General features: G+C 47.2%; 1 protein-coding gene across 1 annotated transcript; it reads right to left on the bottom strand.

The window, feature by feature from the left end:
* Nucleotides 1–7,263: 7,263 nt before the first annotated feature.
* Nucleotides 7,264–8,559, bottom strand: EPOP (elongin BC and polycomb repressive complex 2 associated protein; the record flags this gene model as incomplete). The annotated part of the gene is made up of 1 exon (XM_021546843.3): nucleotides 7,264–8,559. A coding segment is annotated over one exon (1,296 nt), but the record flags the coding sequence as incomplete, so codon positions are not given.
* Between the last annotated feature and the right edge of the window lie 14,421 nt (nucleotides 8,560–22,980).

Genomic DNA, 22,980 nt, shown 5'->3' on the forward strand with positions numbered 1-22,980 from the left:
TCTGCCCAGATGAATTTTGGGATTTTTTTGGGGCATTTTCTCCTTTACTGTCACTGAGTTTTGGGGTTGGCGACGGGACCCGAAAATGAAACCGAGATTTGCGGCACCAAAATTTGGCTTAAAGGGATTTTTGAAGGGTTTGCTCTGCCCAGACGAATTTTGGGGTTTTTTGGGACATTTTCTCCTTTACTGCCGCCGAGTTTTGGGGTTGGCGATGGGACCTGAAAATGAAACCGAGATTTTCGGCACCAAAACTTGGTTTGGTCCCCTGGCGAATGTTCCTCAGGTGTCCTTGGTGTCCTCGGGTTCCTGGGTGAGTGTCCCACCATGTCCTGTGTTCCCTGGTCCCCTGGTGAGTGTCCCTCAGTGTCTCTGGTCCGAGTGTCCCCCTGGTGTCTTCTGGCACCCCGGTGAGTGTCCCTTGGTGTCCTCTGGTTCTCTGGTGAGTGTCCCTTGGTGTCTCCAGTCCACAGGTGAGTGTCCCACCATGTCCTCTGGTCCCCGGGCAAGTGTCCTCTTCTGTCCTCGGGTCCCCAGGTGAGTGTCCTCAGGTGTCCTTGGTGTCCTCGGGTCCCCAGGTGAGTGTCCCCTGGTGTCCTCGGGTCCCCAGGTGAGTGTCCTCAGGTGTCCTTGGTGTCCTCGGGTCCCCAGGTGAGTGTCCCCTGGTGTCTTCAGGTTCCCAGGTGAATGTCCTCAGGTGTCCTTGTTGTCCTTGGGTCCCCAGGCACTGAGGGCTGCAGGGGAAGGGAGGAACCTCCCAGAATTGGGAATAACCCCAGGAGATCCAGGGGTTCCTGCAGCTCATCCAAACGGGATCCTGATCCCACAGCTCATCCAAACGGGATCCTGATCCTACAGCTCATCCCAGTGGGATCCTGATCCTGCAGCTCATCCAAACGGGATCCAAATCCTGCAGCTCATCCCAACGGGATCCAAATCCTGCAGCTCATCCCAACGGGATCCTGATCCTGCAGCTCGTCCCAACGGGATCCTGATCCCACAGCTCATCCCAACGGGATCCTGATCCCACAGCTCATCCCAGTGGGATCCTGATCCTGCAGCTCATCCCAACGGGATACAAATCCCGCAGCTCATCCCAACGGGATCCTGATCCCACAGCTCATCCCAACGGGATCCTGATCCCACAGCTCATCCCAACGGGATCCTGATCCTGCAGCTCATCCCAACGGGATCCAAATCCTGCAGCTCATCCCAACAGGATCCTGATCCCACAGCTCATCCCAACAGGATCCTGATCCCACAGCTCATCCCAACAGGATCCTGATCCCGCAGCTCATCCCAGTGGGATCCTGATCCCGCAGCTCATCCCAACGGGATCCTGATCCCGCAGCTCATCCCAACGGGATCCTGATCCCACAGCTCATCCCAACAGGATCCTGATCCCGCAGCTCATCCCAGTGGGATCCTGATCCTGCAGCTCATCCCAACGGGATCCTGATCCCACAGCTCATCCAAACAGGATCCTGATCCCGCAGCTCGTCCCAACGGGATCCTGATCCTAAAACTCATCCCTTTGGGATCATCATTCCCAAAACTCATCCTGGATTCCCATGCCCCGCTGCATCCCATTGGGATTCCCATCCTGGAGCTCATCCCAATGGGATCCTACACCTCGTCCCATTGGGATCATCATTCCCAGATCATCCCTTTGGGATCATCATTCCCGCTGCTCATCCCGGATTCCCATTTCCCAGTAAATCCCATTGGGATTCCCACCCTGGAGCTCATCCCAATGGGATCCCACAGTTCATCCCATTGGGATCATCATTCCCACAGTTCATCCCGTTGGGATCATCATTCCCAAAACTCATCCCAGATCCCATTTCCCGGCAAATCCCATTGGGATTCCCATCCTGGAGCTCATCCCAATGGGATCCTGCAGCTCATCCCATTGGGATCATCATTCCCAAAACTCATCCAGGATTCCCATTCCTGCAGTTCATCCCATTGGGATCATCATTCCCACATCCCAGATTCCCATTCTCCAGCTCATCCCATTGGGATCATCATTCCCAGATCCCAGATTCCCATTCTCCAGCTCATCCCTTTGGGATCATCATTCCCAAAACTCATCCCAGATCCCATTTCCCAGTAAATCCCATTGGGATTCCCATCCTGGAGCTCATCCCAATGGGATCCCACAGTTCATCCCTTTGGGATCATCATTCCCACGTCCCAAATTCCCGTTCCTGCGGCTCATCCCGATCCCTCCCTGCATCCCAGGCTGGAGCTGGGAATTCTCTCTCTCAAAAAAAGAGGGAATTTTTAATTAAAAAAAAAATGGGGGAAATTTTTAATCCAGAGAAATAAGGAATTTTAACTCAAAGAAATGGGAATTTTTAAACCAGAGGAATGGGAATTTTCAATTTTAAAAAAATGGAGAATTTTTAATTAAAAAAAAAAAAGGGGGGGGGAATTTTTAAACCAGAGAAATGGGAATTTTTAATTAAAAAAAAAAAAAGGGGGGAATTTTTAAACCAGAGGAATGGGAATTTTTAATTTTAAAAAAAGGGGAAATTTTAAACCAGAGGAATGGGAAATTTCAATTCAGAAAAAAGGGGAATTTTTAATCCAGAGAAATAGGGATTTTTAACTCACGGAAATGGGAATTTTTAACTCAAAGGAAGGTAAATATTTAATTTGAAGAAATTGGGATTTTTAACTCAAGAAAATGAGAATTTTTGATTCAAAAAAGAAAGGAATTTTAAAACCAGAGAAATGGGAATTTTTAATTCAAAAAAAAGGGGAATTTTTATTCCAGAGAAATAGGGATTTTTAACTCAAGGAAATTGGAATTTTTAACTCAAAGAAATGAGATATTTTTACCAAAAACCCCAAGAATTTTAAACCAAAGGGAGGGGAATTTTGAACTCAAAAAATGGGAATTTGTAATCCAAAGAAATGAGATTTTTTTTTTCCCCCAAAGGATTGGGAATTTCCACTCCAGAGGAGGAAAATTGAGATTTTCCATTTTTTTTCCCCATTTTTGTTTCGCTTTCCTCTGACCCCAACCAAAAATCAACCAAAAAAATGAATTTTATGACCCAAAAAAAAAAAAAAATCCAAATTTTTGCATTTTTCTCCCCCTTTAAGGGAATTTCTCTCCCGGAAATGAAATTCTACCCCCAAACTGCCCCAAATTTGCTGATTTTCCCCCCAAACCAAGAGATTCCAGCCCAAAATTTTATATTTTCATTTATTTTTAAATTTATATTTCTTTTATTCTGTCTATTCCCACTGCAGCTCCACTCCCCTCAATCTATTTCTTACTTAAAATTGATTTTTTTTTTATTCTTTGGTCGCTTAAATTCCCTCCAACACCTCAAAAACCAAAGCGAAAATCACCATAATTAACATCAATATGATAATTCTTATTTTAATGATTATTTTTTGCTGCTCCAGGCACCTTTTTAATGAAAATTTCGAGGTATTTTGAATTTTTTTTTCCCTCCCAATCCCCGTAACATTTACAGGACATTTACAGAGAATTTTTTTGAAATTTACAGAACATTTACAAATATTTACAATTATTCACCATCATTTACATCCCCACGCGCCAGCGGAGAAACGAACAAAATCTCTGCCCAAAAAATGTGATTTTTTTTAATAGAAAAATTGAATTTTTAGCCGTATTTACACCGGGATAAAAATCGGGGCCGCCCCCCCCGCAATTCCCGAGGTGATTTTATCCAAAAAATATTCCTGAGGTTTTTTATTTTTTTATTTTTGGGGGGGGCGTCTGGAGGTTGCTGGATTTAAATATTTATATTTATAGGTTTAGATTTATAGAGGATTTTAACATATTTATACAATTTTTAATATATTTCTATGATTTTTAGAGAGGATTATAAATATAAATATTCATCCTCAGCGAACATCCCGGGACTTTTTATTTTTTCCCCAACCCCACCCGCAAATTATTTAAAATTCCATTAAAAAACAAAAATACAAAATATATTTTTAACCCCACCCGGGTTAAAATTCCATGGAAAACCTCCCCTAAAATCCGATTTTCTCGCCGCGTTTTGGGCTCGTTTGGGGGGATTTTTTTGGGAATAATTGCTCGAAAAATCCCAATATTTTCCCGAGGGAATTTCCCGCTGCTCTGCTCAGTGGGAGGGGGAGAAATAAACAAAAAAAAAAGCGATTTAACCCCAAAAATCCCTGCTAAAAATCCAAATTAAATTAACATCTTTTAGCACCAATTCACCACTTCCAGAGAAAACCGTGCCCAGCACATCCCAAATATTCCCAGCCTTTATAAATCCCTTTTTTCTCCCATTTTTTTCCTTTTTTTTTTTTTTCCTGATTTTTTTTAAATAAAAAAATGGAATTAAAAACTGGAATAAATCCAGCAGGCCACATGTGAAGATTTTCCTTTCAATCCTTCCCTTTTTCCCTTTCAACGATTTTTTATTTTTGATTTTTTTTTTAAATTTTGTTTTCAGGCCTAAATTTTGGAGGAAAAATTCAGAATTTTCCAAGCGGGATCCTGGGAAAAAAAACAAAAACAAATAAAATTTGATTTTTTTGGGGTTTTTTTTTAAGTTTCCAAAGCAGAAATTTGGGCTTTTTGGGTTGGAAAATCCCATCGGGAATTTCCAAAGTTTTGGAAAGTTTTAAAGTGTGGGGAGGGAGGGAAATTCCAGCCGGGATCAAATCCATTCCCGAATTTCTTGGATTTTTTCCCAAAACCTTTTCCAGGGATAATTATCCCACAAATTCCTCATTTTTTTTCCCTTTTCCACCACTTTTAAAAAATATTTTTCACATTTCCATGGAGCGGCTTCAAGTCACTTCCTGTCCACCCCTCCCACTTTCTCCCAGAATTCCCAAATTTTTTTTTTTTAATTTGGCGTTTCCTCCCTGCCCCTACACCAGGAAAACGCCGCTGGAAAATCGGGATTTTCTGGATTTTCCAGATTTTCCCCGGGATCCACTCGGCCTGGAAAGGAACGGGATTTTTATTGATTTAATTCAATTTTTTATGGAAAAGGACAAATGAGGGATGGGGTTTGGGGTTTTTTGGGGTTTTTTTTTGGAGTAGGGTTGGGAGCTCCTTCCCAGCTCATTCCCAGTTTATTTCCAATTTATTCCCACCTAATTCCCAGTTCATTCCCAGCTCATTCCCAGTTCATTCCCAGCTCATTCCCAGTTCATTCCCAGTTTATTTCCAATTTATTCCCAGTTCATTCCCAGTTTATTCCCAGTTCATTCCCAGCTCATTCCCGGTTCATTCCCAGTTTATTCCCGGCTCATCCCCAGTTCATTCCCAGCTCATTCCCAGCTCATTCCCAGTTCATTCCCAGCTCATTCCCAGTCCATTCCCAGTTTTCCCAGTAGCTGCTTTATCCCTAAATCCCTTTCCTGGGAATCACCCCCTCGTTTCCAGCAGCACGCGGAGATTTTTGGGAATTATTTGGGTTTTCATCTCACCCTAAAACTCCTCCCAAACCCAATATCACACGCGGGCCCAAATTGGACCCAAATTGGACCAAAATCAGCCCAAATTTGGACCCAAATTGGCCCCAAATCAATTCCAAGTCAGGCCCAAATCAATCCCAAAATCAGCCCCGAATCAACCCCAAATTAACCCCAAATTAACCCCAAATCAGCTTCAAATCGGACCCGAGTCAGACCCAAAGTAGCCCCGAATTTGCCCAAAATCAGCCCCAAATGGGGCCAAAATCGGCCCCAAATCAGCCCCAAAGTCGCCCCAAATTGGACCCAAATGAGACCCAAAATCGGCCCAAATTCAGCCCCAAATCAGTTCCAAATCAGACCCAAAATAGCCCCGAATCGGCCCCAAATCAGCTCCAAGTGGGGCCAAAGTCGGCCCCAAGTCGGACCCAATCCAACCCCAAAACAGCCCCAAATCTGTTCCAATTAGGATCTGAATCGGACCCAAATCAGCTCCAAACGGGCCCCAAATCAGGCCCAAAAAACGTCCCCAAAATCAGCCCCAAATCGGACCCAAATCAGCCCCAAATCTGTTCCAAGTAGGACCCAAATCGGACCCAAACGGGCCCCAAATCGGGCCCAAAAAACGTCCCCAAAATCAGCCCCAAATCGGACCCAAAGCAGCCCCAAATCAGCTCCAAACGGGCCCCAAATCAGGCCCAAAAACGTCCCCAAAATCAGCCCCAAATCGGACCCAAATCAACCCCAAATCGAGCCAAATCAGCCCGAAATCGGAACCAAATCAACCCCAAATCAGCTCCAAACCATCCCCACATCAGCCCCAAACTGAGCCAAAACAGCCCCAAAACGTCCCCGAATCGGCCCCAAACCAGCCCAAAACGTCCCCAAACCGGCCCCAAATCAGGCCAAAATGACCCCAAAACGTCCCCGAACCACCCCGAACAACCCCAAACCATCCCAAACCACCCCAAACCACCCCGAACCGTCCCAAAACGTCCCCAAACCATCCCAAAACGTCCCCAAACCACCCCAAACCATCCCAAACCAGCCCCAAAACGTCCCCAAACCACCCCAAACCATCCCAAACCACCCCAAACCACCCCGAACCGTCCCAAAACAGCCCCAAAACGTCCCCAAACCACCCCAAGCCACCCCGAACCACCCCGAACCATCCCAAAACATCCCCAAACCACCCCGAACCACCCCAAACCACCCCGAACCACCCCGAACCATCCCAAAACATCCCCAAACCACCCCAAACCATCCCAAAACGTCCCCAAACCACCCCGAACCGTCCCAAAACGTCCCCAAACCACCCCAAACCATCCCAAACCATCCCAAACCATCCCAAACCACCCCAAACCACCCCAAACCATCCCAAAACAGCCCCAAAACGTCCCCAAACCATCCCAAAACGTCCCCAAACCATCGCAAACCATGCCAAAACGTCCCCGAACCACCCCAAACCACCCCAAACCATCCCAAACCATCCCAAACCATCCCAAACCACCCCAAACCACCCCAAACCATCCCGAACCATCCCAAAACAGCCCCAAAACGTCCCCAAACCATCCCAAAACGTCCCCGAACCACCCCAAGCCATCCCAAAACAGCCCCAAAACGTCCCCAAACCATCCCAAAATAGCCCCAAACCATCCCAAACCATGCCAAAACGTCCCCAAACCACCCCAAACCACCCCAAACCATCCCAAACCGTCCCAAACCACCCCAAACCATCCCGAACCATCCCCGAACCATCCCCAAACCGTCCCGCTCCCATCCCCGGCGCCTCCCGCGGTCCCGGGCCGGTTCCTGCGCTCCTCAGGGACCCTCCGCGACCCCCGCGCGGCATTTGGGGCTGGGGGGCGCGGGGACGGCGCTGCCCCCCAGGTGCCACCGCCACAGCGGGTGCGTCTTGGCCAGCGCCCAGGACTTTTTGCCACCCAGCGACGAGGCCGGGCACAAATCGCCGTCCTCGCCCACCACCAGCGAGGGCGTGCAGGGGAAGTTGCCCATCAGGCTGAAGGAATTCCGCGGCTTCGCTTCGTTTCCCTTCCTGGAATTCCTCCTGGGATTTTTCGGCGGTCCGGTCTTGGAGGAGCCTCGCTGCCTTTCGGTGACCCTGGCGAGTCGCCGCCGCTTGGAGTTGCCATCCTGGCGACCTCGCAGCGCCGCGGGGCTCTCGGTTCCCGTTGCACCGGGCTGGAAGCGCAGCTCCGCTCCCCTCCAGAGCTCCGGGCTGCCCGGGCCGTGCCTCAAACCTTTCCCGTCCGCGTTGAATCCTTTGGCGTAGCACCACAGCTTGGACTGGCGGATCAAGCGGTCGAAATGCTCCGGTCGGGGCTCGCCGAGGGCAGCGGGGCTCGCCCGCGGCTCCGGGGCCGCTTCGGGGCAAAGCGCCGGCCCCGGGGAGGCTCCGCGGGGCCGCTCGGCCCGGCAGCTTTTGTTCGGGGCATCTTTGTGCAAATCCTTCCCTCCGGCCTCCGCAAAGCCGCGCTGCTTTTGTGGCGGGGCCCCCGCGGGGGTGCTGCGGCTCGGGGAGGCAGGGGGCGAGGAGGAGGAGGAGGAGGAGGAGGAGGAGGAGGAGGAGGAGGAGGAGGAGGAGGAGGAGGCAGGGGAGGCTTCGTGCCTGCCGTCGAGCCCCGGTGGAGCCCCCGGCGCTGCGGCCGCGCTCAAACTTGCCAAAGTTGAGGCTCGCAGGGTGCGGGCCCAGAGGTGCTGCGAGAGGAAGAGGAGCTCGGGCTCGGGGCGCAGCGCTTTGCCCGGGGGCGGCTCCGCCGGCCGCTCCTCCCCGAGCGCTTCCCGCAGCGGCTGGGAACGGGGCAGGGCCGCTTGTCGGTACCGAGTGCTCGGCACCGAGTCCCCGCTGCTCTCCGACTCCGAGGAGCTGCCCTCCTCGCTGCTGCACGAGCTGTCCCCTTCCTCCTCCTCCTCCTCCTCCTCCTCCTCCTCCTCCTCCTCGTCCTCCTCCTCCTCCGAGGAGTCGCTGGAGGTGGCGGCGCTGGAGGCGGCGAGGTCCAAGCTGGAATCCGAATCGCTGGAGTAGCCGGCGGACGTTCCGTGGCGCTTGGGAACGGGGAGACCGCGGCAGCGAGCCTTCCTGCCGCCCGCCGGCCCCGCTCCGCCCGGGACGAGCCCCCCGGGCCAGCCCGGAGCCCTCCGCCCCCGGCCCGCGGTCCCGAGCGCGGCCGGCAGCGCGCAGGGCACCGCGGGGTGCAGCAGCGCTAAATACCGGGGAGAACCGGCGGGGACACCCCCAAAAATCCCCCCGCGGACCGGCTGCGGCTGCTGCGGGCCGGGGGGAGCGCAACAAGCGCTGGCTCGGCAGGGCAAGGCGGTCGCGGAGGAGGGCAGGAGCAGCTGCTGCCTCCTCCTGCTCTTCCTCCTCCTCCTCTTCCTCCGGCGGAGGCTCTGGCAGGAGGTGCAGAGCGCCTCGAGGTCCGCCTTGGAGATGAGCGAACACTTCGCGGCGCGGGTGGGCACGGAGTTGATGGCTTTGAGGGTCCGCAGCTGGGCCGGGTCGCAGCGGCGGCTGTGGATGTTTAAAATTCCCATTTTCTGGCTGATGGTGGTCCTGGGGATGTCCTCGAAAAGGTCGCTGAGCACCTGGGCCAGCGCGAACATTTGGGTGCCGCCGATTTGTAAATAACCCAAATTGATGCCTTGGATTTGTTGGTAGCCGGCGTGGAAATGGTCCGGCCGGGTTTGCACGTTGTGGTCCGTGGGAGACGGAACGATCCCCAAAGCGCCCTCGCAGGTTAAAAACATTTTTGTGATATTTTTTCGTTTTTTTTTTCACTTTGTCCCTTTCAAAAAGTGGCGAGGAACATCCAAAAAATCAAGACATTTGCGTTGCCACTCGCTGGTCGCACACATCCCTCCGCAGAGGGGCCAGAGGGGGAGGGGAGGTGAAAAAAAAAAAACAAGGAAAAACCAAAAAAAAACCCCAAAAAAGCAGATTCGCTTTCAAACGCTCCGCTCGAAGCTTGGCAGCGTCTCCCCAACACCCAATTCCTGCTCCGGGGCTCGGCTCCTCGTCTGCCCCCTCCCCGGCGAGGCAAAAAAAGAGAAAAAAATATCAAAAAGTCAAATATCTCTCATCGGCCGGGCCGGCCCCGCACCCACCTCCGCCTCCCAAATAATCCCTTTTTTTTTGGGTTTTTTTTGGGGGGTTGGTGTAATTCAACCCCGAGCGGACAAAGCTCGGGGGGCTTCGGGGGGGGGTCCCGAAATTTCTCTGGGGGCACCTCCAGGAACGCCCCCGGCTCCATTTGGGGTCCCCAAATCCCAAATTTCCTCCCAACCCCGCAGACACAATGGGGACCCCCCAATCAAAAACCCCAAATTAAAAACCCCCAATCAAAAAACCCCAAATCAAAAACCCCCAAATCAAAAAACCCCACCTCAAAACCCCCAAAATTAAATAAAAAAACCCAAAATCAAATCAAACCCCCCCAAATCAAAACCCCCAAATCAAAACTCCCAAAATTCAATCCAAAACCCCAAATCAAAACTCCCAAATCAAAACCTCCAAATCAAAACCCCCAAAATTAAATCAAAAACCCCAAATCAAAAACCCCAAATCAAAACCCCCAAAATTTAATCAAAAAAACCCCAAATCAAACCCCTAAATTAAAACCCCCAAAATTAAATCCAAAACCCCCAATAAAACCCCCAAAATCCAATCCAAAACCCCCAAAATTAAATCCAAAACCCCGAATCAATCAAAGCCCCCAAATCAAAACCCCCAAATCAAAACCCCCCAAATCAAAACCCCCCAAAATTAAACCCCAAAACCCCCCAAAATTAAACCCAAAACCCCCCAAAATTAAACAAAAAACCCCCAATAAAACCCCCAAAATCCAATCCAAAACCCCCAACATTAAATCCAAAACCCCCAAATCAAAACCCCCAAATCAAAACCCCCCAAATTAAACCCAAAACCCCCCAAATTAAACCCAAAACCCCAAATAAAAACCCCAAATCACCGAGGTTCCGAGGCGGCGGCAGCGCGGGCGCCTCCGCTTTGTTTCCGCGGTTTTAAATGGATTTTTCGATGGTTTTTTGTCTTTTTTTGGGTTGCTTGAAGAGGTCGCTGCTCCTTCCCAAATTCCTCTGGGATGGGTGTGTGGAGGAATATTTTTAATAAAGCGTGAAAAATGTTCCTTTTCAGCGGTTCGCTCCACAATTCATCCCGCAGCTTATTAATTAATCGCGAATTAATTGGATTTATTAGCAGGAAGAGCGGTGGAAAAAAAAGAGTTGTGAGGGAGTTGTATTCTTCTTTTTTTTTTCCTTTTTTATTCACTTTTTTTGTCTTTTTAAATTTTTTTTTCCGGTCGAATTCTTTGTTAAAAGGTGAAAAAAATGGGGGGGGGAAAGAGAAAAAAAAAAAAAAAAGGAAAAAATTTAAAAAGGAAAAAAATAAGAAAAGGAAAGGGAAAAGGGGGGGGGGGAGAAAAAAAGGAGAGAAAAAAGGGAAAGAAAAAAGGGAAAGAAAGAAGAAAAAAAGAGAAAAAAAGAGAAAAATGGGGAAAAAAAGAAAAAATGAAAGAAAAAAGAAAAATAATTTTAAAAAAGAAAAGAAAAATAGATAAAAATAAAGAAAAAAATAAAGAAAGAAGGGAAAAGGAAAAAAAAAGAAAAAAAGAAAAGAAAAAAAGGGAAAAATACCAAAAAAGGGCAAAAAAAGAAGAAAAAATAAAAATAGGGAGGGGAAAATAAATTAAAAAAGGAAAATAATAGAGGGGGCAAAAAAGGGAATTCTCTCGCACGCCTCGGAGCTGCTAAACTTTATTTCCAACTTTAAATCCCGAGGTTTTTTTGGTGTTTAGCAACTTTCCCCCCCAAAAAAACCACCAAAAATGAAAAATAAAATTAAAAAAAAACAACAAAAAACTCCCTGGGCTTCCTCTTGGCAAAAAGGGGGGAAAATGGGGGGGAAAAAAAGAAAAAAATTTGAATTTTAAGCGTTGGGTTCCTTTGTGGCGGGTTTGAGCTCCTTTTTTGTCTCCGGCGTGAAAAGTTGATTTTTTTTCTTCTGTTTTGGGGTTTTTTTGGGGTGTTTTTTTTGGTGTTTTTGGTATGGGTTTTAAAAAAAAAATAATTTAATCTGTATTTTGCCGATTTGTTGAGAGATCCCAAATTAGCAACGAGCCCGGAGGAGGAGGAGGAGGAAAAAAGGAGGAGGGGAAGAGGAGGAGGAGGAGGAAGCGAATTCCTGAGCGAGCGTGGAGGGGAGAAAAAAAATAAAAGAAAAATTTAAAAAAATAATTTAAAAAAAAAATTAAAAAAATAATTCAAAAAATTCTTTCCCCGCTGATCCCAAAAGAATCCCTGTGGGATTTCCCCTTTTTATTTAGCACCAAAAAAAAAAAAATTTAAAAAAATCCCAATTTTCCAACCCAATCGCGCAGAATTTCCTCAAGGGAATTTATCCAAAAATCAAGGAAAAAAATCCCAACTTCTTTGTTCCCAAAAAAAGGGGTTTGGGAACGGGCAAAATGATTTAAAAAATCCGATTTTTTTTCCAGCGGCGCTGAAGATTTCCTGGGAATGTTGGGGTTAAATTCGCTTTTCCACGCCAGAGCCATTTTATTTTACCTTTGGGTTGAGCCCGGCCGCGAGGGAGGAGCGGAGCGAGGAGGAAAATTCGGAATTTTTGGGGGGATTTTTTTGGTTTTTTTGGGCCTTTTTCCAAGAGATCCCCCCCGCCAAAAAAAAAAAAAAAAGTCCCAAATCTTCAAGAATTCGCCCCAAAAAATAAAAATCCCCAGGGGGGGAATTTGGGGGAGCAGCCCCGAGCGGAAGGGGGGTGGGGAGGAGTGGAGACGTCATTTCCCAGGAAATCTGGGAGGGCAAATTTTGGGAATTTTTTGGGGGAAAAAGGTGAAATTCCACTCGGGATTTCGCTGTAAGGACATAGAAACGAGTTCTATTTATAAATAGATTTCTTTTTAATTTATATCTTCTATTGATACAGCCGTGGGCAGGGCACAGGCGGGAGGTGCTGCGCGAATAAATTCATTTTTCTCCCAAATAAACCCGTTTTTCTCCCAAATAAACCCGTTTTTCTCCCAAATAAATGCGTTTTAATTCCAAATAAATGCGGTTTTCTCCCAAATAAACTCATTTTAATATCAAATAAACTCATTTTGTCTCAAATTCCCGGCTCCGTGTCCCCTTCACCTCCCGGCTCATTCTTAGATTTTTTTTAATTATTATTATTTTAGGGTTTTTTGCTATTTTAGGTTTATTTTTACTTTTTAAGGGTTTTTTTAGGCCGGGAAGAGCAAAGGATTGGGATGTTCCAGGGTCCAACCCAGGGAACCCTGGGGAGGATTTTTTGGGGAAAGAGCTCGGCCAAAAATGGAAATTTCGGAATGTCTGAATATTAAAATATCCCAATATCTGAATATCTGAATATCAGAATATCCAAATATATGAATATCCACATATCCCAATATCTGAATATGGAAATATCTAAATATTGGGATATCAGAATATCAGAATATCCCAATATCTCAATATTATAATATCCAAATTTCTCAATATCTGATTATCCAAATTTGCCAATATCTGAATTTCTAAATATCCGAATATCCAAATATCCCATTATCTGAATACCCCAATATCTGAATGTCTAAATATCTAAATATCTGAATATGGAAATATCTAAATATCTGAATATGGAAATATCTAAATATTGGAATAACAGAATATCCCAATACCTCAATATTAGAATACCAAATTTCTCAGTATTGGAATATCCAAATATCTGAATATCCAAATTTCTCAATATCCAAATTTCTCAATATCAGAATACCCAAATATCTGAATATCCCAATATCCAAATATCAGAATTTCCAAATATCCAAATATCTGAATATGGGAATGTCGAAATAGTTGAATATTGGAATATTAGAATATCCAAATATCTGAATATGGAAATATTTTAATCTTGGGATATAAAAATATCAGAATACACAAATATCCCAATATCTGAACTTCCAAATATCTAAATATCTGAATATGGAAATATCTAAATATTGGAATATCAGAATATCAGAATATCCCAATATCTGAATATTAGAATATCCAAATTTCTCAATATCAGAATACCCAAATATCTGAATATTTAAATATGCCAATATCTGAATTTCCAAATATCTAAATATCTGAATATGGAAATATCTAAATATTGCAATATCGGAATATCAGAATATCAGAATATCCCAATATCTCAATATTAGAATATCGAAATTTCTCAATATCTGATTATCTAAATATGCCAATATCTGAATTTCCAAATATATGAATTTCCAAATATATGAATATCCAAATATCCCAATATCAGAATTTCCAAATTTCTCAATATCAGAATACCCAAATATCTGAATATCCCAATATCCCAATATCTGCATTTCCAAATATCTAAATATCGGAATATCAGAATATCAGAATATCCCAATATCTGAATATTAGAATATCCAAAATTCTCATTATGTGAATATCCAAATTTCTCAATATCTGAATATCCAAATATGCCAACATCTGAATTTCCAAATATCCAAATATCTGAATATGGGAATGTCGAAATAGTTGAATATTGGAATATTAGAATATCCAAATATCTGAATATGGAAATATTTTAATCTTGGGATATAAAAATATCAGAATATACAAATATCTGAATATCAGAATATCCCACTATCTCAATATCTGAATATGCAAATATCCCAATGTATGAATATCATAATATCCAAATATTTAAATATCTGAATATTCAAATATCACAATATCTGAATATGGTAATATCTGAATATCTAAATATCAAAAAATCTGACTGTGGGAATATCAGAATATCTAAATATCCCAATATCTGAATATGGGAATATTTGAATATTGGTATATCCAAATATCTGAATATATGAATATCCAAATATCTGAATATTGGAATATTTGATTATCTGAATATCTCAATATTCCAATATCTCAATATTGGAATATGCAAATATGGGAATATCTGAATATAGGAATATCTGAATAGGCAAATATCCGAATATTGGAATATTGGATTATCCAAATATACCAATATCCCAATATCTGAAAATGGGAATATGTGAATATCTGAATATCCAAATATTCAAATGTATGAATATTGGAATATCTGAATATCCAAATATGGAAATATTTTAATGTCTGAATATTGGAATATGAAATTACTGGAATACCCAAATATTCAAATGCCTGAATATTGGAATATCTGAATATCCAAATATTTGAATATTGGAATATCCAAATATCCAAATGTTTGACTATCTAAATATTGGAATATCTGATTATTGAAATATTTGAATATTGGAATATCTGAATATTGGAATAATGGAATATCTGAATATTGGAATAATGGAATATTGGAATAATGGAATATTGGAATAATGGAATATTGGAATATCTGAATTTTGGAATATCTGAATATTGAACTATCCAAATATCCAAAGGTTTGAATATTTGAATATTGGAATATTTGAATATCAAAATATCTGAATATCGGAATGCTGGAATATTTGCGTTTATTAATTGGGTATTTAATTGGGTATTTATTGATGTGTGCATCCGGGTATTTCTGCATTTCTTCATTTGCATATTTGTTTATGTATTTATATATTATAAGTTTATGTATTTGTCTATTCAATTCTTTTAATTTACTTGAATCCCGAATTCCTGGGATTTTGGGGATTTTCCAGAGGATTGAGAGCCGGAGCTGCTCGGTGACCCGCGGTGACCCCAGAGCGACCCCGGAGCGCTCCGAAACGCAAAATTGGAATTTTCGGGAATTTGGGAAGAGCAGGAAAGGAGGGGGAGGGGTTTTATTGTCCAAAACTTGGGGTTTTTTGGGATAAAAAAAAAGGGAAAATCAAATTTGGAGGGATTTGGCCCTAAAAGGATCGTGGCTTCCCTTGGGATGGGAAACATTGGAAAGGTTTTGATCCCAAAAAATGATGAATTAGGGACAAAAAATATCAGGGGATGCTCAGGGAGAGGAGATTCATCCCAAAATTCCTGGATTTGTCCAAAATCCCCATTTTCCTTTTGGGAAAAAAAAAACTTGGAAATCTTATAGAAATGTCCCTCTTTTTTGGGGAAAAATATGGGAATATTGTGGAAAATTCCTCTTTTTGGGGGAAAAATATGGGAATGTCGTGGAAAATTCCTCTTTTTTGGGGAAAAATATGGGAATATTGTGGAAAAGCCTCGATTTTGGGGGAAAAATATGGGAATCCTGTGGGAAAGTTCCTCTTTTTTGGGGAAAAATATGGGAATGCTGTGGGAAAGCCTCTCTTTTGGGGGAAAAATATGGGAATATTGTGGAAAAGTCAATATTTTGGGGGAAAAATATGGGAATGCTGTGGAAAAATTCCTCTTTTTTGGGAAAAATATGGGAATGCTGTGAAGAAGTCAATATTTTGTGGGAAAAATACAGGAATCCTGTGGAAATGTCTCTCTTTTGGAGGAAAAAATACGGGAATATTGTGGAAAACTCCCTCTTTTTGGGGGAAATCAGGGAAATTTGTGGAAATTCCCTTCCTTTTTTCGGAAAAACCTGGGAATCATGTGGAAAGACCCCTCCACTGGGGAGAATCCTGTGGAAAAATATCTTTTTTTGGGAGAAAAATGTGGGAATCCTTTGGCAAAACCCGTCTGTTCTCGTCCAAAGGGAGATAAAAACCTATAAAATCCCATCCCGGGGTTTTTTTCCCTAAAATAATCCGAATTTGGGAATTTTTTTTCCTGTCACCGGCGCTGCCGCGCTGTCCCCACACGGTGGCAATGTCAGCCCGGCTGCTTCAGGAGTTCCCAAAAATATTTGGGAATTTTTTCCTTGGAGGAAGTTGAGGTTGGATTTTAGGGATAATTCCTGGAAGGGCAGCGGAGGAGGGAGAATTCCTGGGAATGTTCAGGGTGTGGCGTTTGAGGGCATCTCCAAGGGGTAATTCCAGGATTTTGGGATTCCACAGAGACGTAATCGTGGGGATGGAAGGGACGGGGGGGATCCTGGATTTGGGATATTTTGGGATGGATGATGGATGGATGGATGGATGGATGGATGGATGGATGGATGGACGGATGGATGATGGATGGATGGATGGATGGATGGATGGATGGATGGATGGACGGATGGATGATGGATGGATGGATGGATGGATGGATGATGGATGGATGGATGGATGGATGGATGGATGGATGGATGGATGGAATCCATGGATGGATGATGGATGATGGATGGATGGATGGATGGATGGATGGATGGATGGATGGATGATGGATGGATGGATGGAATCCATGGATGGATGATGGATGGATGGATGGATGGATGGATGGATGGAATCCATGGATGGATGGATGGATGGATGGATGGATGGATGGATGGATGGATGGAATCCATGGATGGATGGATGGATGGATAATGGATGGATGGAATCCATGGATGGATGGATGGATGGATAATGGATGGATGGATGGATGGATGGATGGATGGATGGATGGATGGAATCCATGGATAATGGATGGATAATGGATGATGGATGGATGGAATCCACGGATGGCTGGATGTGATGAGCACATGGAATATGATGGCATCCAGGAAATTTGGGATCCTGGGCCATTTCCCAATCTCAGGGGTGGATTTCGGGGCTGGAGACCCCCTGGAATTCCCTGCCCCACCCCACGCTGCCCCTCCAGGCTGGAGGATCCAGAGGAGGATCCTGATCCCTTTTCCCCCCACACCCCAAAACTCTCCACGCCCCCCTCCCCACCCCAAACCTGCATCAGCCCCTTGGGCTGCGAACACGGAATAAGAACGAGGAATAAAATTTGGAATCAAATCCAGGAATGAAAACCAGGAATAAAAACCAGGAATAAAACTCGGGAATTCAGCCGAGAGCAGGGAGCGAGGACCGCGAAGAGCTCCGGAGCTCCAAATTGTGTCTCCTTGGCAACGCCGGGTGATGCCGCGGCTCCGGCGCTCTCCTGGGGCTGGGCCCGGCTCTTCCCGCCTTCATCTCGCCTTTTCCATCCTTTTTTCCGCCGGTTTTTCATCCCTTTTGGAATTTGCCGTGGTGACCCAGCGCGGGCAGAGGGATCAGCGCCCTTGCTTTGTCCTCAGCGCTCGCCCGGTTCCTGCCCAGAGATGTTTCCTTCCCAGGACGGGATTTTGGGGAGATCCAGGAAGGAGCTGGAACACGAATGTGGCTTTAAAAAGCCCCAAAATTCAGGGGGGGATCCCAGGATCAGGAGGGATCTGAGGGCCAGGAGGGATCCCAGGATCAAGAGGGATCCCAGAGCCAGGAGGGATCTGAGGATCAGGAGGGATCCAAGGACCAGGAAGGATCCCAGAGCCAGGAGGGATCTGAGGATCAGGAGGGATCCAAGGACCAGGAAGGATCCCAGAGCCAGGAGGAATCCCAGAACTGGGAGGGATCCGAGGGTCAGGAGGGATCCCAGGATCTGAAAGGATCCCAGAGCCAGGAGAGATTTGAGGATCGGGAGGGATCTGAGGACCAGGAGAGATCCCAGAGCCAGGAGGGATCCCAGGATCAGGAGGGATCCAAGGATTGGGAGGGATCCCAGGATTGGGAGGGATCCCAGAATCAGGATCAGGATCCAAGGACTGGGAGGGATCCCATGATTGGGAGGGATCCCAAAGCCAGGAGGGATCCCAAGACTGGGAGGGATTCCAGGATTGGGAGGGATCCCAGGATCGGGAGGGATCCCAAAGCCAGGAGGGATCCGAGTATCGGGAGGGATCCAAGGATTGGAAGGAAATCTGAGATCTGGGAGAGATCCCAGGGCCGAGAGGGCTTCGAGGATCGGGAGGGATCCCAGGATCGGGAGGGATCCCAAAGCCAGGAGGGATCTCAGCATCGGGAGGAATCCAAGGACTGGGAGGGGTCCTAGGACTGGGTGGGATCCCAGGATTGGGAGGGATCCCAGGGCCAGGAGGGACCCAAGGTCCATAAGGGATCCCAAAGCCAGGAGGGATCCCAGGGCAAGAAGGGATCCAAGGATTGGAAGGATCCCAGGATCGGGATCAGGGTCCCAGGACCTGGAGGGATCCCGCAGCCAGGAGGGATCCCAGGATCGGGATCAGGATCCCAGGACCTGGAGGGATCCCGAAGCCAGGAGGGATCCCAGGATCGGGATCAGGATCCCAGGACCTGGTCCCGCTCTGTCGCTGTCCCCGGGGTGACCCTGGGTGTCCTCGGCGCCGTGTCCCGCTGTCAGCCCGGGCCCTCAGCCGTGGTGACGAACGCTTCATCCCCGCCCGAGCGCTCCATCCTCCTCTTTTTTCCCTTTTTTTGTCCTTTTTTCCCTTTTTTCCCCCTTTTTTTTCCGGCAGCGAGGTGTGAGCCGTGACTCAGCTCGCTCCTCCCGGCGCGGCTCGAGCTGCACATCCCCGCCCGGGCTGGGCACGGAAAATCCCCCGGAGCCTTTTCCCTTCCCCGCGCAGCTCCCGCCTCCCGCTCTGCCGGAGCTGTTCCTGTCCCTGTCCCTGTCCCTGTCCCCGTCCCTGTCCCCATCCCTGTCCCTGTCCCTGTCCCTGTCCCTGTCCCTGTCCCTGTCCTTGTCCCTGTCCCTGTCCCTGTCCCTGTCCCTGTCCCTGTCCCTGTCCCTGTCCCTGTCCCATCCCTGTCCCTGTCCCTGTCCTGTCCCTGTCCCCATCCCTGTCCCTGTCCCTGTCCCTGTCCTGTCCCTGTCCTGTCCCTGTCCCTGTCCCTGTCCCTGTCCCTGTCCCTGTCCCTGTCCCATCCCTGTCCCTGTCCCTGTCCCTGTCCCTGTCCCTGTCCCTGTCCTGTCCCTGTGTCTGTCCCTGTCCCTGTCCCTGTCCCTGTCCCTGTCCTGTCCCTGTCCCTGTCCCTGTCCCTGTCCCTGATTCTGTACCTGCCATTGTCCCTGTCCCTGTACCTGTGTCTGTCTCTCTCCCTTTTCCCATAAAATCCCCATAAATTCCCATAAAATTCCCACAAATTCCCATAAAATTCCCACAGATTTTCCATAAAATTCCTATAAATTCCCCTAAATTCCCCTAAAATTCCCACAAATTTCCCATAAAATTCCCATAAATTTCCCCTAAAATTCCCATAAATTTCCATAAATTTCCTATAAATTCCCCTAAAATGCCCATAAAGTTCCCATAAAATTCCCATAAATTCCCCTAAAATTCCCACAAAATCCCATAAGTTTCCCATAAAATTCCCATAAATTCCCCTAAAATTCCCACAAATTTTCCATAAAATCCCCATTAATTCCCCTAAAATGCCCATAAATATCCCATAAAATCCCCATAAAATTCCCATAAATTCCCATAAAATTCCCATAAATTTCCCATAAATTCCCATAAATTCCCATAAATTCCCATACATTTCCCATAAATTCCCATAAAATCCCATAAAATTCCTAGGCCGTCCCAGGGCTTTTGGGGTTTTGGGGGGGATCTGTTCCCAAAATTCCTGGGGGAATCTTGGGAAGGAGAGGAGAGGAAAGATGGAGCCCAACGTTCCCAGCCGCATTTTGGGGTCAGCGCAGGATTTTCTGTGGGATCGTGGAAATCTCGGTCACCCCCCCAAAGCTGCTCCTTCCCCCTGGAAAATCCTCTTAGGGCCGCCGGGAGGAATCCCAAAGCCTTGGGAAGCAGCTGGGGCTGTCCCCATTTATGGCCAGATTTTGTCCCCATTTATGGCCGGGATTTGTCCCTATTTATGGCCAGATTTTGTCCCCATTTATGGCCAGATTTTGTCCCCATTTATGGCCGGGATTTGTCCCCATTTATGGCCGGGATTTGTCCCCATTTATGGCCAGATTTTGTCCCCATTTATGGCCAGGATTTGTCCCCATTTATGGCCAGATTTTGTCCCCATTAATGCCAGCTCTGTCCTTATTAATGCCCAGTTCTGTCCCCATTTAGGGCCAAGATTTGTCCCTATTTATGGCCGGGATTTGTCCCCATTTATGGCCAGATTTTGTCCCCATTTATGGCCAGGATTTGTCCCCATTTATGGCCAGATTTTGTCCCCATTAATGCCAGCTCTGTCCTTATTAATGCCCAGTTCTGTCCCCATTTAGGGCCAAGATTTGTCCCTATTTATGGCCGGGATTTGTCCCCATTTATGGCCAGGATCTGTCCCCATTTAGAGCCAGGATTTGTTCCCAGTCATGACCAGGATTTATTTTATGTCCCCATTTTATGTCCCCATTTAGGGCCAGATTTTGTACCCATTAATGCCCAGCTCTATCCCCATTTTGGGCCAGGATTTTTCCCCATTAATATCCAGGATCTATCCCCATTTATGGCCTGGTTTTGTCCCCGTTAATGTCCAGCTCTGTCCCCATTTATGGCGAGGTTTTGTCCCTATTAATGCCCAGGATCTATCCCTGTCTAGGGCCAGAATTTGTCCCCATTTAGGGCGAGGATTTGTTCCCATTTTGGGCCAGGATTTGTCCCCATTAATGTCCTGCTCTGTCCCTATTAATGGTCAGATTTTGTCGCCATTAATTTCCAAGATTTGTCCCCATTTATGGCCAGAATTTGTCCCCATTTAGGGCCAGATTTTGTCCCCATTATTGCCCAGCTCTGTCCCCATTAATGTCCAGTTCTGTCCCCATTTATGGCCAGAATTTGTCCCCATTTATGGCCAGATTTTGTCCCCATTTAGGGCCAGGATTTTGTCCCCATTTATGGCCAGATTTTGTCCCCATTATTGCCCAGCTCTGTCCCCATTAATGTCCTGCTTTGTCCCCATTTATGGCCAGATTTTATCTCCATTAATGTCCAAGATCTGTCCCCATTTAGGGCCAGGATTTTGTCCCCATTTAGGGCCAGATTTTGTCCCCATTATTGCCCAGCTCTGTCCCCATTAATGTCCTGCTTTGTCCCCATTTATGGCCAGATTTTATCTCCATTAATGTCCAAGATCTGTCCCCATTTATAGTCAGATTTTGTCCCCATTTATGGCCAGATTTTGTCCCCATTAATTTCCAAGATCTGTCCCCATTAATGTCCTGCTTTGTCCCCATTTATGGCCAGATTTTGTCCCCATTAATTCCCAGGTTCTGGGGGCCACCCCTGAAGTGACCAAAACCCCAGAGGCAGCTCTGAGGAAATCATGGAATTCTGGGCGGATTTAGGGATCCAAGTGTCCCCCGGAGCACAGAGAGGTGACAAATCCGGGCTGGAAAGGGACATTTGTCCCTCCCCAGCCCTTTCCTGTTCCCTTTTTCCCCACCTTTCCTGTCCATCCTCTTCCTCTTCATCCCGCTCCCACAATTCCTTTCCCACACCACATTTTGGGATGAAAAATCCCGGATTTTGGCTGATGAGGGACAAATCCTCAGGAATCGAGGAATTCCTCAGGAATTCAGGAAAATTTCCTTAACCCCAGCCCTGGAAATTTGGGACCGCTCCCATCCCATCCTCCTCAAAAGAGATGAGAATTCCCAATTTTCCCAGGAAATTTGGGAATTCTAGGCCAAGGTCACCCCGAGCGGTGGTAGTGCCAGGCTCGGGGGAGCCAAAGCTGGGCTCCGGTGGCCGGTCCCTGTCCCCGTTGTCCCCTCTGTCCCCTCTGTCCCCGTTGTCCCCGTTGTCCCCGTTGCCATGGAGATTTTCCCTCTTCGCGATGCCCGCAGGGAAGCGGCGGGGACAGGGAGGGGACAGGGAGGGGACAGGGAGGGGAGAGGGAGGGGACAGAAAAGGGACAGGGAGGGGACAGGGAGGGGAGAGGGAGGGGACAGGGAGGGGAGAGGGAGGGGACAGAAAAGGGACAGGGAGGGGACAGCGAGGGGACAGGGAGGGGACAGGGAGGGGACAGAAAAGGGACAGAGAGGGGACAGAGAGGGGACAGGGAGGGGACAGCGAGGGGACAGAAAAGGGACAGGGAGGGGACAGAAAGGGGACAGGGAGGGGACAGGGAGGGGACAGAAAAGGGACAGAGAGGGGACAGGGAGGGGACACCGCGGAGCGCTGCCATCACAAGGGCACCGCCGGGGCGCTGTCACCATCAGGGCATTGTCACCATCACGGCAGTGCCACCAGCAGGGCATTGTCACCATCAGAGCAGTGCCACCAGCAGGGCATTGTCACCATCACGGCATTGTCACCATCACGGCATTGTCACCACCGGGGCATTGCCACCATCAGAGCATTGCCACCAGCAGGGCATTGTCACCACCAGGGCATTGTCACCATCAGGGCATTGTCACCACCGGGGCATTGCCACCATCAGGGCAGTGCCACCATCAGAGCAGTGACACCATCAGGGCAATGTCACCATCAGGGCATTGTCACCATCAGGGCATTGTCACCATCAGGGCACTGCCACCACCAGGTCACCACCAGGGCAGTGCCACCATCACGGCATTGCCACCACCAGTGAGCTGTCACCACCAGGTCACCATCAGGGCAGTGCCACCATAAGGACAGTGCCACCATCACGGCAGTGCCACCATCAGGGCAATGCCACCGTCAGGGCATTGTCA

The sequence above is a fragment of the Lonchura striata genome, chromosome 25 (assembly GCF_046129695.1).
Source record: "Lonchura striata isolate bLonStr1 chromosome 25, bLonStr1.mat, whole genome shotgun sequence".
Taxonomy (NCBI): domain Eukaryota; kingdom Metazoa; phylum Chordata; class Aves; order Passeriformes; family Estrildidae; genus Lonchura; species Lonchura striata.